Here is a 13,627-nt window from a genome sequence, read left to right on the forward strand (position 1 = left end):
GAATGGTAAGACAATTGAGAATATATTCAAGGGATTAAATATAATGATTAACCATGGAAATTAAGGAAGTGGGGGGAGTGAAGACATCAGGGGGTAAAGAACAGTGAAATAGTGGTAGGATCAGTTGATTGGAGGTCCCAATGGGGGTCAAAAGATACTGATACCTGAGTACTTGATGGAGTAAGCTGCAAATCAAGAGGTTGTCAGAGAGTGGAAGCATGAAACTGAAATTATAGAGGACTTGGCTAGGACATGGCCATGGGAGAAAGTGGCTGAGATAAGATGACAGACCAGGTTGTTTAAGGATTTAAAGAATGGATTCCCAGGAAAAGGGTGTTGGAAGAGGGAACAGTTAACTAGCTTTTTTTTTTTTTTAATTAATAGACTATTTTTTTAGATCAGTGTTAGAATTACAGGAAAAAATTGAGCAGAAAATACAAAGAAGTCTCATATTTCTGGGCTCTCTATTCTGTTCCATTGCTGTATTTGTCTGTTCTTTTGCCATTACCAATCTCTTAATTACTATAGAATTTATATGAAGACTTCAAATTCAGTAGTATCGGTCCTCTGACTTTGTTATTCTTCTTCAACACTGTATTGGCTATTCTGGGTCTTCTGCCTTTCATATAAACTTGAGAATGAGTTGGTTGATACCCACAAAATAATTTTCTGGGACTTTTATTGGGATTGCGTTGAATCTATAAATTGAGTTGGGAAGAATTGACATCTTAACAATATTAAGTCTATCTGTGAACATGAAATATCTCTCCATTTATATAGATGTTCCTAGATTTCTTTCATCAGAATTTTATAGTTTTCCTCATGTAGAGGAACATATTTTGTTAGATTTTTTTTACCTAGGTTTATTTGGAGTTTTTTGTTTTTTTTGTTTTTTTTGAGGGGGTTGGTGCTAATGTAAATGATGGTGTGCTTTTAATTTCAAATTCCAATTGTTTGTTGCTGGTATATAGCAGTTGACCTTTGTATGTTAACCTTGTATCCTGAAACCTTGCTATCATTGCTTATTAGTTCCAGGAGTTTTTTTTTTTTTACTGATTCTTAGGATTTTCTGCATAAACAATCCTGTCATCCTCAAAGAAAGACAGTTTTATTGCTTCCTTTCCAATCTTTATACCATTTATTTCTTTTTCCTGTCTTGCTGCATTGGCTAGAACTTCCAGTATGATGATTAATAGGAGTGTTGAGAGAAGAACCCTAAAATTATGAATCTTGAAACTTAGATGGGACAGCTAACACAAGTACTGCTGGTGCCCTCCGGGAGAGAGAGGAAATATGCCCTTTGCTCTGGAATGTAAACAAATATTCTCTGGGAAGGGCTCTGCAATCCCTGGCATATATAAGCAGGTATCTCTGGGAAAGATGTCTCTAAATCTCTGCAGAGGTCTCTGTCATTAACTTACTAGGCTCATTTGCCATTTAAACATCCTTTTTACCCAGGTGCCAGCAATCTTTGCTTAGAAAGCTCTGTGTATGCAGAAATGTGAAAATATTTGTGGAGCATAGTTTGCTGATAGGGAAATGAAAAGTCACCTCAGAATCTGGAGAGTGTGGTGTTGACTATATAAACAGTAATAGCAGACACGGTATAAGTGATTAATCCTGGTGTTTCAAGGCAGATAAGAGGTAGAGAGGTCATGCGGAATGGTGGGTTTCTGGGCCTCTCTCTCCACCTCGGATTCTAGGGGTGAAGCCCAGGGCAGGTGTGGTCTTTGTTCCAGTGCACAGGTTCATTCATGACACAAGACTATTGGGTCAAATTAAGTATTTAAAGCTTCAAAATATAGACACACCTCAGATTTGCATGTTTTTTTAGGATCTGTTTATAATCTAAATGACATCTTCAACTTCTTTCACTCTGACTCTAATTTCTATACCTCTGTGTTTAAATCATTCTTTTTTTCGGTAGGATCTTCCCAATAATATGATTTACCAAGTTGCCATTAAGTCTCTTCCCCAAGACTGGTTGTGGTGTGAAACCTGGTGTGATGATGAATCCAAACAAAGAGCCAAAACAATTGATCTGGTGAGTGTTTGCATTTTCCTTTGTATAAGCAGATATGGAAATGTTCCAGTAGAAATATTTTCTGTTTTACAAATGGAATGGCACACATAGGGCACCCTACTGCTCAGTCTGTTATTTACTGTTCTATTTACCTAGGTTGGCAAGTATAGGGCTGTGTTGGGGGCCCCCAAGACCACCCCCAGGTTTGATGATTCAATAAGAGGACTCATAGGACTCAGAATCATGGCTGTGAAGATATTACAGTGAGAGAATGCAAAGCAAAATCAGTAAAAGGAAAAGGCGCATGGGGTGAAGTCCAGAGAAAACCAGGTTCAAGCTTCCGAGAGTCCTCTCCCTGTGAAGTTACCCAGGACAACCCTAATTCCTTAAGCTACGAGAAGTACAACAACCCATGTGAAATGTGGTCTATCAGGGACGCTTACCAGAAACCCAATGCCCAGGATTCTTATTGGGGGCCTGGTCATGGCAAGCACCCCCTCTGCCTGGCACGTGCCAAAATTCCCAACATCCAGAAGGAAGGCAGGTGGTCAGCATAAACCGCACGTTTGCACAGTTTAGGCACAGTAAGCCCTTCTTAGCAGGGAGTGGTGGGAACCCTCCTGAAACCCAAGTTCTCAGGTGCCAGCCAAGGGCCAGCCTTGCAGGCACGGGCCTAAGAGTAGCAGTCTCAGGCCTGCCGTGTTCATTCTTTTCTGCACAAGGCCTTTTGAAAGAAAGGCCATGAGCTGGCTGAAATGTTTATGGATTAGCTATCATCTTAACATATCATCAGTTTAGTTGCCCTGCCAATAATTTTCCCAAATAAAGACAACCAAAATAACTCTGTCTACTTAAATTATCCTACACATGTCTATTTTTCTTCATTATTTTTGAGAAGTTTTTTTCTTAGATTTTCATTTTAAGCAGTTTATGCTACACAGTTTAAATCTAGACATGGAATATTTTAAGTTGTAAGAGGAGCTAAGGATCGTCATTCCTTGATGGGCAGCCACTTCCTAGCACTAGGTCTACATAGAAGAAGAAGGATCAGTGACATAAATTTTGGAGGACAGCATCGTCTCTCCCACAGAAACATTTAAAATAAAAATGGAAGAACATGCTATTTTTGGTCATCTTCTTGGGGAAAAAGTTATCAAGAAAAATCCCAAGGAAATGGCCTAATGGAGAGGAAAAAGCATGATTCCTGGTATTGAAGGTGAGGATGAGAGTGTTTGTGAATGTCATGATACTATCTCAACTCCCTTTCAATCAAGGTTTCTCAACTGGGGCATTATTTACATCTGGGACCAAGTAATTTCCTGTTGTGGAGGTGGACCTGTGCGCTGTACAGGAGAGTGTTTAGCAGCATCCCTGGCCTCCACCCATTAGGTGGCTGTAGGCCGCCCCCCATTACGACAATCAGAAATAACTCCAGGCCTGGCCACAGCTCCCCTGTGGGGCGTGGTCACCCCACTTAAGCACCGCTGATAGAGTTTGTAGCGGGGGGGAATTGTAGCATAAACTAAGGACAAACATAGTATTTTTGTTTTGATAGTTTCTGACATAGTTAGAAAATAGTTCCATTGTCTTCTTTATAGAACACATCGCCTGTGAAATTAATTTCTACAAAGAAAATCCTGTTTTCCAGTTACTTCAGAAATATATTACTTTAGAAAAAAATCCACAATGCAATGAACTGAAAATGTTGGATGAGGAAGGGATTAAGACAGCAGGCTCAGGCTTCCCTGGTGGCGCAGTGGTTAAGAATCCGCCTGGCAGTGCAGGGGACACACGTTCGAGCCCTGGTCCGGGAAGATCCCACATTGCCACGGAGCAACTAAGCCTGTGCACCACAACTACTAAACCTGTGTTCTAGAGCCCGCGAGCCACAACTACTGAGCCTGCAAGCCACAACTACTAAAGCCTGCACACCTAGAGCCCGTGCTCCACAACAAGAGAAACCACTGCAATGAGAAGCCCACGCACCGCAACAAAAACCCAATGCAGCCATAAATAAATAAATAAGACAACAGGCTCTTGGTTCATAACTTAGCTCTCCCATAAGGCATGAAGGATGAAGGGGAAAGCAAGTTGTGGCAGCTATAAGAAAACGCCGCGTAGAAGTGAGCTTCAGGACACATTCTTTGTTAGTGCTGCGTGAAGAGCAGACAGGATGCTTGTGTAACTCTGTGAAGTTTATGCTCCTCCCGTAGTCTTTCCTGTCTCAGTCAATGGCATCTCCATTCTTTACGTTGCTCAAGCCAAAGACACGAGGGTCATATTTGATGCCTCCCTTTTCTCACAATTCACATCCAGCCCATGAGCAAGTCTTGTCAGCGGTACCTTCAACTACATCCAGAGTCAGAACCTTCTTAAACTCCTCCTCTACTTTTTGCCTTTTAACCTTGATTTAATTTCCCAAGAAACTCTATAATAGGACCAACTGCTAATTAAAATTGATCAAATATCAGAGGAACTTTGTAGATGATCTTGTTTTAATTTCGTCCTTTGCAGATGAAAAAAACTAAGATTCTGCCACTGCCCACACCCCCGCCACCACACACACACACACAGTTTAGTGACTAGGTCTTACTACCAGTAAGTGTGGACCGTCCAAACCTTACTACCAGTAAGTGTGTCTACTACTACTAGTCTTACTACTAGTAAAAACTGGAACCATGAGGACTGAGGATCCAAGTCCATTGTTTTTCCACTGTGTTTATTAAGCAGGCTAGTTAAATATTTTTAAGGTGTGGAGATTTATGAGCTACTCTGAATTTCACAACTGTCAGTGTTTTGACAAGTGAGTTCCAGTTAACTGATTTTTAATATCATAACTGCTAATGAGAACAGAGGCATGTGAAAGAGGATGAATGCTTTTGCCAAAGAAACTCAAGATGTTTCTAAAGGCTGCTAAATAGTTTTGCGTATGAAAAACATAAAGTATAAAAAACCAGGTTTTAGTCTGAAGAAAAGGCAATCAAATATTTATCAATATAGTCTTCTATGTTCTTTTACAGGATGGTCATATAATTGGATGTTTTGTGCAAACATTTTACAGAATTGTTTGACAGACTTCTTATGAACCATCAAAAAGTCTTTAAACAATTTTTGTTTAAAGTTCTGATTGAGGTGTTTGCATTAAACACTTACTGCTTATGTAAACTATGATTGGTCATTTCACTTGATCCTTTCTCTATTAAACTAATTCTGGTATTTCAAGTACTTAGTACCTAGGGCCCTGCTTTTTATAAAATGCATTTTGTTTGCTCTAGTGACATAGCAGTGTCCTCAAATATTTCCTTTATGTTTCCTCAAACATGGTTTTTTATTAACAAAGCTTTATTTAAACTTTCAGTGCAATAACCCCAAAACAAAAGAACCTAAACTAAAAGCTGCTGCCAGGATTGTCCCAGAATGGGTGGAGTATGATACTGAGATACGACAATTATTAGATCACCTTGAAAACAAGAAGAAAAATGCAAGTAAGTTATTCTGCAGTGGTGTATGAACCATATGTTGCATTAAGTGAAATTAGAATAGATTACAGACTCAGTTCTTAGTGAAGTTATCAAATAATTAGGTCAGAAGTTCTTTACCAAAGTCCATGACTTGATTACAAATTTCATTTTTATGTGGACTAAGCTCACAAATTTAAAACATGGATAGAGAATCTATTCCCCCATGGATATAGCTTTAGATCATCACATAGTCAGTATAGTATTAACCTCGTGACATAATGTAGAGGTGAAAAACGTAAAAGAAACACTTGTCTTTAAGACACACTGAATTTCCTAAATATGAAAATCCAAGCCCTGAAGTTTAATAAAAGCCTTACATAGCTAACTAAAATATTACCTCCTGTCTCCTAAATTAATCTGGTACATGGTATAGGTTTCCCCATGAAAAGTTGGTTCCTGGATCTAGTAGCCTTAGTCATGACTAGAGGGTGATTTGGATTAATTTGTTTACATTTCTTAGACTTAAAAAACTGAAAAAAAAAAAAAGAAGTAAAATAAAAAACTGAGGTTACCTTAGCATTTCATCACCCTACATAAATCCTCAACACCAATAAATATGTGTTGAATATTCTTTTAAAGCTGATATTAACTTCTTGATTCCTTCATAATTCCCTTTCCTGGTCAGTGCCTGTCTCTATTGTCCTTTGCTCTCTTTTAAAAGTAGTACTGAGCTTCTGTTGTGTTCCAGTCAGTATGTTAGAGACTTTCACAGGTCAGACTAGTTAATCCTCACAACAATTCTTTCTAGTAGTTCCGAATATAATTCTTATTTTCCTCAGCTTTACTTTTTAGGGAGGCTGAAATGATTATATATAAAATTTCTCATATAAGCATGAAATTCTGTTTCATCTGGACTCTGTTTTCCTTAACAAAATCAGTGTGTGTTGTCTGAGAAGTTCAGTATTTAAAACACACCCAAGCATTTTTAATAATGTAGTATAAAGGTGCCATTTCAATTCAGAAGAAGAAAGATTATTCTCTAAGTGGTGTAACTGTTTTCAAAGGGAGAGAAGGAAAGAAGGCAAAAAAGGAAGGAAGAAAGGAAAATTCACATAATTACCTCACAAGCAATTTTAAATGTATAAAACATTGAGATGAAATGTTTCTCTTATCAACTTGGAAAGAGTTAAAGGATTAATAATACCCAGCATTAGCAAGGGTATTGACAAGTAAGCACTCTCGTACATATAGTAGCTGTATAAATTAAGGAACTTTTATAATATGCATAAAAAATTAAAATATATACCCTTTGACCCAGCAATTCACAAGAAACTTATATTTAAATGGGAAAAATTATGCATATATATACGTTTGTTACAGCATTGTTTTTAATAATGAAATAGAATCTATCCATCAGTAGAGGATCGATTGCATAAACACTGATACATACAATGAAATATAATGTAGCCTTTCAAGAGAATTGAGACAGATTTGTGCTGACAGCAAATTTTTAAGTTAAAAAATAGGTTATAGAATATTTATAATGTTATTGACCCATATCTTAATTAAAGAAAAATTGCATGTCTGTGTATATATGTTTTTGTATGGTTATATGTATAAATAAGAGAGGTTTTACAAAAGAGATTTTTGGGTTTTTTGCTTAATTTTTAATTACAAATTTAAGACATGTTCATTATAAACATTAAAACCATTGTATATCCTATATACTTCCACACTTGGAAGTATTAATGTACAGAATAAAATCAGAAGCCCTCTTTTACTTACTCAAACCCAAAGAGGCAACCAGTTTTTAATAAATTTTTTATTTGATATTGGAATATAGCCTGTTAACAATGTTGTGAGTTCAGGTGCACAGCAAAGGGACTCAGCCATACATGTATCCATTCTCCCCCAAACTCCCCTCCCATCCAGGCTGCCACATAACATTGAGCAGAGTCCCTTGTGCTATACAGTAGGTCCTTGTTGGTTATCCATTTTAAATGTAGCAGTGTGTACATGTCGATCCCATACTCCCTAAATAAAGGCAACCATTTTTTAAGGTTATGATATATCTTCTTTCATAAAATTTTCATTTCTCTTGTTGTAAATTGTGTTAGTTTGCTGGGGTTGCTGTAACATAGCACCACAACCTAGGTGGCTTAAGCAAAAGTCATTTTCGTCCCACAGTTCTGGAAGCTGGAAGTCCAAGATCAAAGTGCAGTCAGGGTTATTTCCCTCTGAGGGCTGTGAGGGAAGGATCTGTTGCAGGCCTCTCTCCTTGGCTTGTAAACGGCCGTCTTCTTCCTATGCCTCTTCACATTGTCTTCCCTCTGTACATGTTTGTGTCCAAATTTCCTTGTCCTATAACAACACCAGTCATGTTGGAGTAGGGTCCACCCTAATGACCGCGTTTTAACTTGAATACCTCTGCATAGACCCTGTCTCCAGATAAGGTCACACTCTGAGGTACTGGAGGTTAGGACTCCAACATATGAATTTTGAGGGGAAAATAATTCAACCCATAACTTGAATGGAATTTGAGAATCGTGTCATATGTTTAAGGGCCATTTGTATTTCTTCTGATTTTCAACTGTTCTTGTCCTTTGCCTGTTTTTTTCTGGAGCATTGCTGCCCAACACTGGGAAAAATTAATAATCTTTATTCCACATATTTGTGTTGCCACCTTTAGCATATGCTAAATTCCTGTATTACGTATGTCTCATTTGGCACTTTTTTTTTTCTGTTCCATTGGTCTCTGTCTCTACGTGTGTCTATTACACACTACTTTAATCATTGAATGTTTACAGTATGTTTAAATATCAAGTAGGGCTCATTGCTCTTTGTTGTTGTATTCCTGGGTGTTCTTGTCTGCTTATTTGTCCGTACAAGCTTTAGAATCAGCTTATCTATTTCCAAAAATTTTTCTGTTTTTTTTTTTTTTCCTTTTGTGGTAGAGGAAGGATTATATTAAATTTATTAGTTAACTTAGGGAGTACTGACATCTTCGTGAAAACTATCCTATCTAGGAACATGTTGTGTCTTTCTGTACGTTCAGGTCCAGTTTTATGTTTGTCAGGAGTTACAACATTTTAATCATATAGGTTTTATACATATATTTTAAAGCTTATTCCTAGATACTTTATCTTTTGTTACTATTAAAAATGGAATTTTCTCTTCCAGTATATCTTACTCGTGGTAGCTTGTCCATAGAAGGACTACTATTTTCCTTATATGAATTTTTATTTCCTATGATCATATTGAATTCTCATATTGTTTATAGTAATGTTTCAGTTGATTCTCTTGAGTTTTTTCCAGGAATATGTACATCTTACCTGCAACCAAAGATGGTTTTTCCTCTTCCTTTCTAATACTTTTTTTTTTTACCCTCACATTGCTTTTTCTTATCTAATTGTTTTGGCTTATATATCTAATACAATATTAAATAGCAGTGGTAGTGGTAGGCATCTTTTCTTTTTCTCACATTGCCTAGCCAACCTCCTGTGTTTCCCCATTAAGTAAGATAATAGCTTTGGACTAAAGCTATTTTTTCATGTATTTTTATCACGCTGAGGAAATATCCATTGATTCTTAGTTTAATAAGTGTTTTTATCAAAATGGGTTGTATTTTATCAACTGCCTCTTCAAAAGTAGAAGTTACTATATGATTTTTTTACTTGGATATATTGGTATGATAAACTATATTAATAGATTTTCTAATATTGAATCATTATTCCTAATATTGAATCATCCTTGTATTCCTAGAATAAATTCTACTTGGTCATGACCTATTTTTCCTTTTTTTTCCATTTTTTAAATGAGATACAGTTGACATATAACACTATATTAGCTCCAGGTGTACAACTTAATGATTTGATACTTGTAAATATTGCAAAATAATCACCACAATAAGGTTAATTAACATTCATTACCATACATAGTTAAGAAGTTTTTTTCTTATGAAACAAACAGTTGCTCTCTTAGCAACTTTCAAGTATACTAGACAGTATTATTAACTTCAGTCACTGTGCTGTACATTACATCCCTATGACTAATTTATTTTATAACTGGAAGTCGGTACCTTTCAACCCCCTTCACCCATTTCATCCATCCCCCATCCCCACCTCTGGCAACCACCAACCTGTTCTTTGTTGCTGTGAGCTTGGTTGGTTGCTTTTGTTTTTGTTTTTAGGTTCCACGTAAAAGTGATATCTTATGGCATTTGTCTTTCTTTGTGTGACTTAATTCCCTTAGTGTAATACTCTCAAGGTCCATCTATGGTATCGCATATGACAGGACTTCCTTCTTTTTTATGGCTGAATAATATTTCTGTGTGTATGTGTGTGTGTGTGTGTGTGTGTGTGTATACCACATTTTCTTTATCCATTCATTTATTGACGGATGCTTAGGTTGCTTCCATATCTTGGCTATTGTAAATAATGCTGCAGTGAACATGGAAGTACATATATCTTTTTGAACTGGGGTTTTTTTGTTTGTTTTCTTCAGGTAAATACTCAAAAGTGCAATTGCTGGATCATATGGCAGTTCAATTTTTAATTTTGTGAGGAACCATCACATTGATTTCCATAGTGGCTGCACCAATTTACATTTCCACCCACAGTGTACAAGGGTTCCCTTTTATCCACATTCCTTGCCAACACTTATGTTATTTTTTTGTCTTTTTGATAGTAGACATTCTAACAGGTATGAGGTGATATCTTGTGGTTTTGATTTGCATTTCCCTAATTATTAGTGACTACTGACATTGGAACCTTTTCATGTACCTGTTGGCTATCTGTATATTTTCTTTAGAAAAATATCTACTTAGATCCTTTGCCCAGTTTTTAATCAGATTGTTTGTTTTTCTGCTATTGAGTTTTAGGAGTTCTGTATAAATTTTGGATAATAACCCCTTAACAGATATATAATTTACAAATATTTTCTACCCTTTCATAGGTTGCCTTTTTATTTTCTTGGTGGTTTCCCTTACTGTGCAGCTTTTTAATTTGATATAATCCCATTTATTTACTTTAGCTTTTGTTGCCTTTGCTTTTGATGTCAAATCCAAAAAATCATTGCCTAGACCAGTGTCAGGGAGGTCATCACCTATGTTTTCTTATAGGAGTTTTATGGTTTCAGGTCTTCTGTTCAAATTTTTAATACATTTTGAGTTAATTTTTGTACATGGTGTAAGACAGCAGTCAAGTTTTATTCTTTTGCATGTGGCTGTCCAGTTTTCTCAGCACCATTTATTGAAGAAACTGTCCTTTTCCCATTGCATGTTCTTGGCTCCTTTGTCATAAACTAATATATATATATATTATATGTTTTATATATATATATATATATATATATATACACATATATATATATACATATATATATAATGTTTATTTCTGGGCTCCCTATTCTGTTCCATTGATCTATTTGTCTCTTTTTATGCCAGTACCATACTGCTTTGATTACTGTGATACAGCTTGAAATGAGGATTTTTGATGCCTCCAGCTTTGTTCTTCTTTCTCAGGATTGCTTTAGCCATTCAGTTTTGTGGTTCCATACAAATTTTAGGATTCTGTGTTCTATATCTGTGAAAAATATCATTGGAATTTTGATAGGGATTGTATTGAATCTGTACATTGCTTTGAGTAATATGGACATTTTAATAATATTGATTCTTCAAACCCACAAGCACAGAATATCTTTCCATTTATTTTTGTGTCTTCAGTTTCTTTCATCAGTGTCTTACAGTTTTCAGTGAATAGGTCTTTCACCCACTTGGTTAAATATATTTCTTCTTGGTTAAACTGGTCTTAATGCAATTGTAAATGGGATTGTTTCAGGGTGTCATTGTCTGATTTTGTTATCATGGTAATACTGGCCTTGTAAAATGAGTTTGGGAGTGTTCCCACCCCTTACAGTTTTTGGAAGAGCTTGAGAAGGATTAGTATTAATTCTTCTTTAAATATTTAGTAGAATTCACCAGTGAAGCCATCTCATCCTGGGCTTTCGTTTATTCGGAGGTTTTTGATTACTGATTCAGTCTCCTTACTAGTAATTGGTCTGTTCAGATTTTCTGTCTCCTCATGATTCAGTCTTGGTAGACTGTAAGTGTCTAGAGATTTATCCATTTCTTTTTGGTTGTCCAATTTGTTGGCATGTAATTGATCATAGTAGTCTCTTATGATCTTTGTATTTCTGTTTTTAATATTTTATTTTTATATTCCCTAATCTTCCCTCTGTGTTCTGGGAAACTTTTTTACTTTATCTTCAATCCTTCTATTGATCTTTCTTTTTAAGAGGGCAATCACATTTTTTTTAACATCTTTATTGTAGTACACTTGCTTTACAATGGTGTGTTAGTTTCTGCTTTATAACAAAGTGAATCAGCTATACATATACACACATCCCCATATCTCCTCCCTCTTGTGTCTCCCTCCCACCCTCCCTATCCCACCCCTCTAGGTGGTCACAAAGCACCAAGCTGATCTCCCTGTGCTATGTGGCTGCTTCTAAGAGGGCAGTCACATTTTACTTTCCAGCGAATCTTTCTTTTCCCTGCTTGTTTTCTTTTAATTTCAATTTGTTCTTGTTCTGTGGCTTTACTGACTTTTCAGATATCTCTGGAAAACATTAATTACAATTATTTTAAGAGTCTCTTTGGTTCTCTTGGTTATCTTTGTTTCCTTTGGTTGAATCATTTGTGTGTTCATCTTGGTCCTTTTTTTTACTGTTGATTATCTTCAAACGCCTGGAGATTCTTGGCTGTTAGTGTACATTTAAGAATAAAAAATGAGATTAATCAGTATACATAGCTGGCTTGAGTTTCCTCTGTGATGGTGTAAATGGTGTTTGTTTCTCCAATAGGCTTCTTCCCTGAACGGGGGGGTTAATTGGTAACTTTAGGTATATTAGCACGGTGTAGAACTGGCAGGCTTCTCTCTAGATCTGTGGGCCTGGAACAGAACAAGCCCATCCCACACACCACCCTGGCCTAAAGTTACAAAGAGGGGACTTCACTCAAGAGCATCAATACCTACACAAAAATCTCTCTCTCTCTCTCTCTCTCTCTCTCATTCTCATTCTCTCACTCTCACTCACTTTCTCTCTTTATCTTTCTCTCAATAAACTGTTCTATTTTTAGCCTTACACTTTTTATCTTGGAATAAACACCAGGCTGTTTCTTTCTGCAATGCAGAAGAAGGAGTGAGAGTGGAGAGCTGACGTGCACAGATTTTCCATACAGTCCTTCAGTTAATTGCTTCACTGGGTGATGTACTCCCCACCAGTGTTTTCTGTTAGGAGGCTTTCCCAGGCTTCTCTGTCAAGAAAATCAACTCATCATCTCAGCTGTGTATTCTGTTTTCCCCGTTTAGAAATTCGTTGATATCTCTGCTCCGGTGTTGTCTCATACCCACTTCTCCCATTGTCTTTATTGCTATTCCTTTTTATATTTCTTACCTTTCCAGTGGAGTTTAGTGGAGAGATATAGTCTGCCATCTTGAATTATGGAACAGGATCCATTTAAAATGTATATTAATTAATTTCTGCCTGAAAATATCATTTTCAGTGTTCTTAAATCAGTATGTGACAGCTCAATGATGCAGAGGTGAGGAAACCATTTTGATCTCGAAGGGTCTTCACTGGTACTGATTCTCACATTTGTATAGTATTTGTGTCTGTGTTTGAATGCTCTGTCCTCCCATCTTAGATGAGGACCATATATGTCTTCTGCTTTTTGTTGTTCCATTACATTAATAACAGGATACTTTGTACATGGTGAGTAATCTGTTAGTACTGTTCAAGGCCTCTATTGCCAGGCAGGGTGCTAGGTCCTGAAGATAACAAAGGTAAATAAGGTATGGTCCTTGTTCTCATAGACTCATGGGACCTGGCTTCTAGATGGGTAAAGAGGCAAGTAGTTATGATACAATGTAATAGATACCATAACAGACAAAGAGCTATTCTTATGGCACATAATGAAGCAAGTAGGTACTGAACTAACAAACAAGAGGATCCTCAGGGAGCACCTATGCTTTTTATTATATTAATCCATACCTCAGTCAGGTTTAAGCTAATGTGATGTTTGAGATTTCAGGAGCTAAATAAACTTTCCTCCCCTACAGTTTTGACACATGATGAACTCTAG

At 36.6% G+C, this 13,627-nt stretch overlaps 1 protein-coding gene across 1 annotated transcript in view; it reads left to right on the forward strand.

Moving 5' to 3' along the window:
* Positions 1-13,627, forward strand: part of UGGT2 (UDP-glucose glycoprotein glucosyltransferase 2) — a gene marked incomplete at both ends in the record, with an annotated part of 167,521 nt that extends 153,894 nt beyond the window's left edge. Inside the window, 3 exons of the mRNA XM_079721667.1 lie at positions 1,928-2,044; positions 5,382-5,508; positions 13,605-13,627. Coding sequence (XP_079577793.1) covers positions 1,928-2,044; positions 5,382-5,508; positions 13,605-13,627 — 267 coding nt within the window. The remainder of the gene's footprint in view (positions 1-1,927; positions 2,045-5,381; positions 5,509-13,604) is intronic.

The sequence above is a fragment of the Hyperoodon ampullatus genome, assembly GCF_949752795.1.
Source record: "Hyperoodon ampullatus genome assembly, chromosome: 16".
Lineage (NCBI taxonomy): Eukaryota > Metazoa > Chordata > Mammalia > Artiodactyla > Ziphiidae > Hyperoodon > Hyperoodon ampullatus.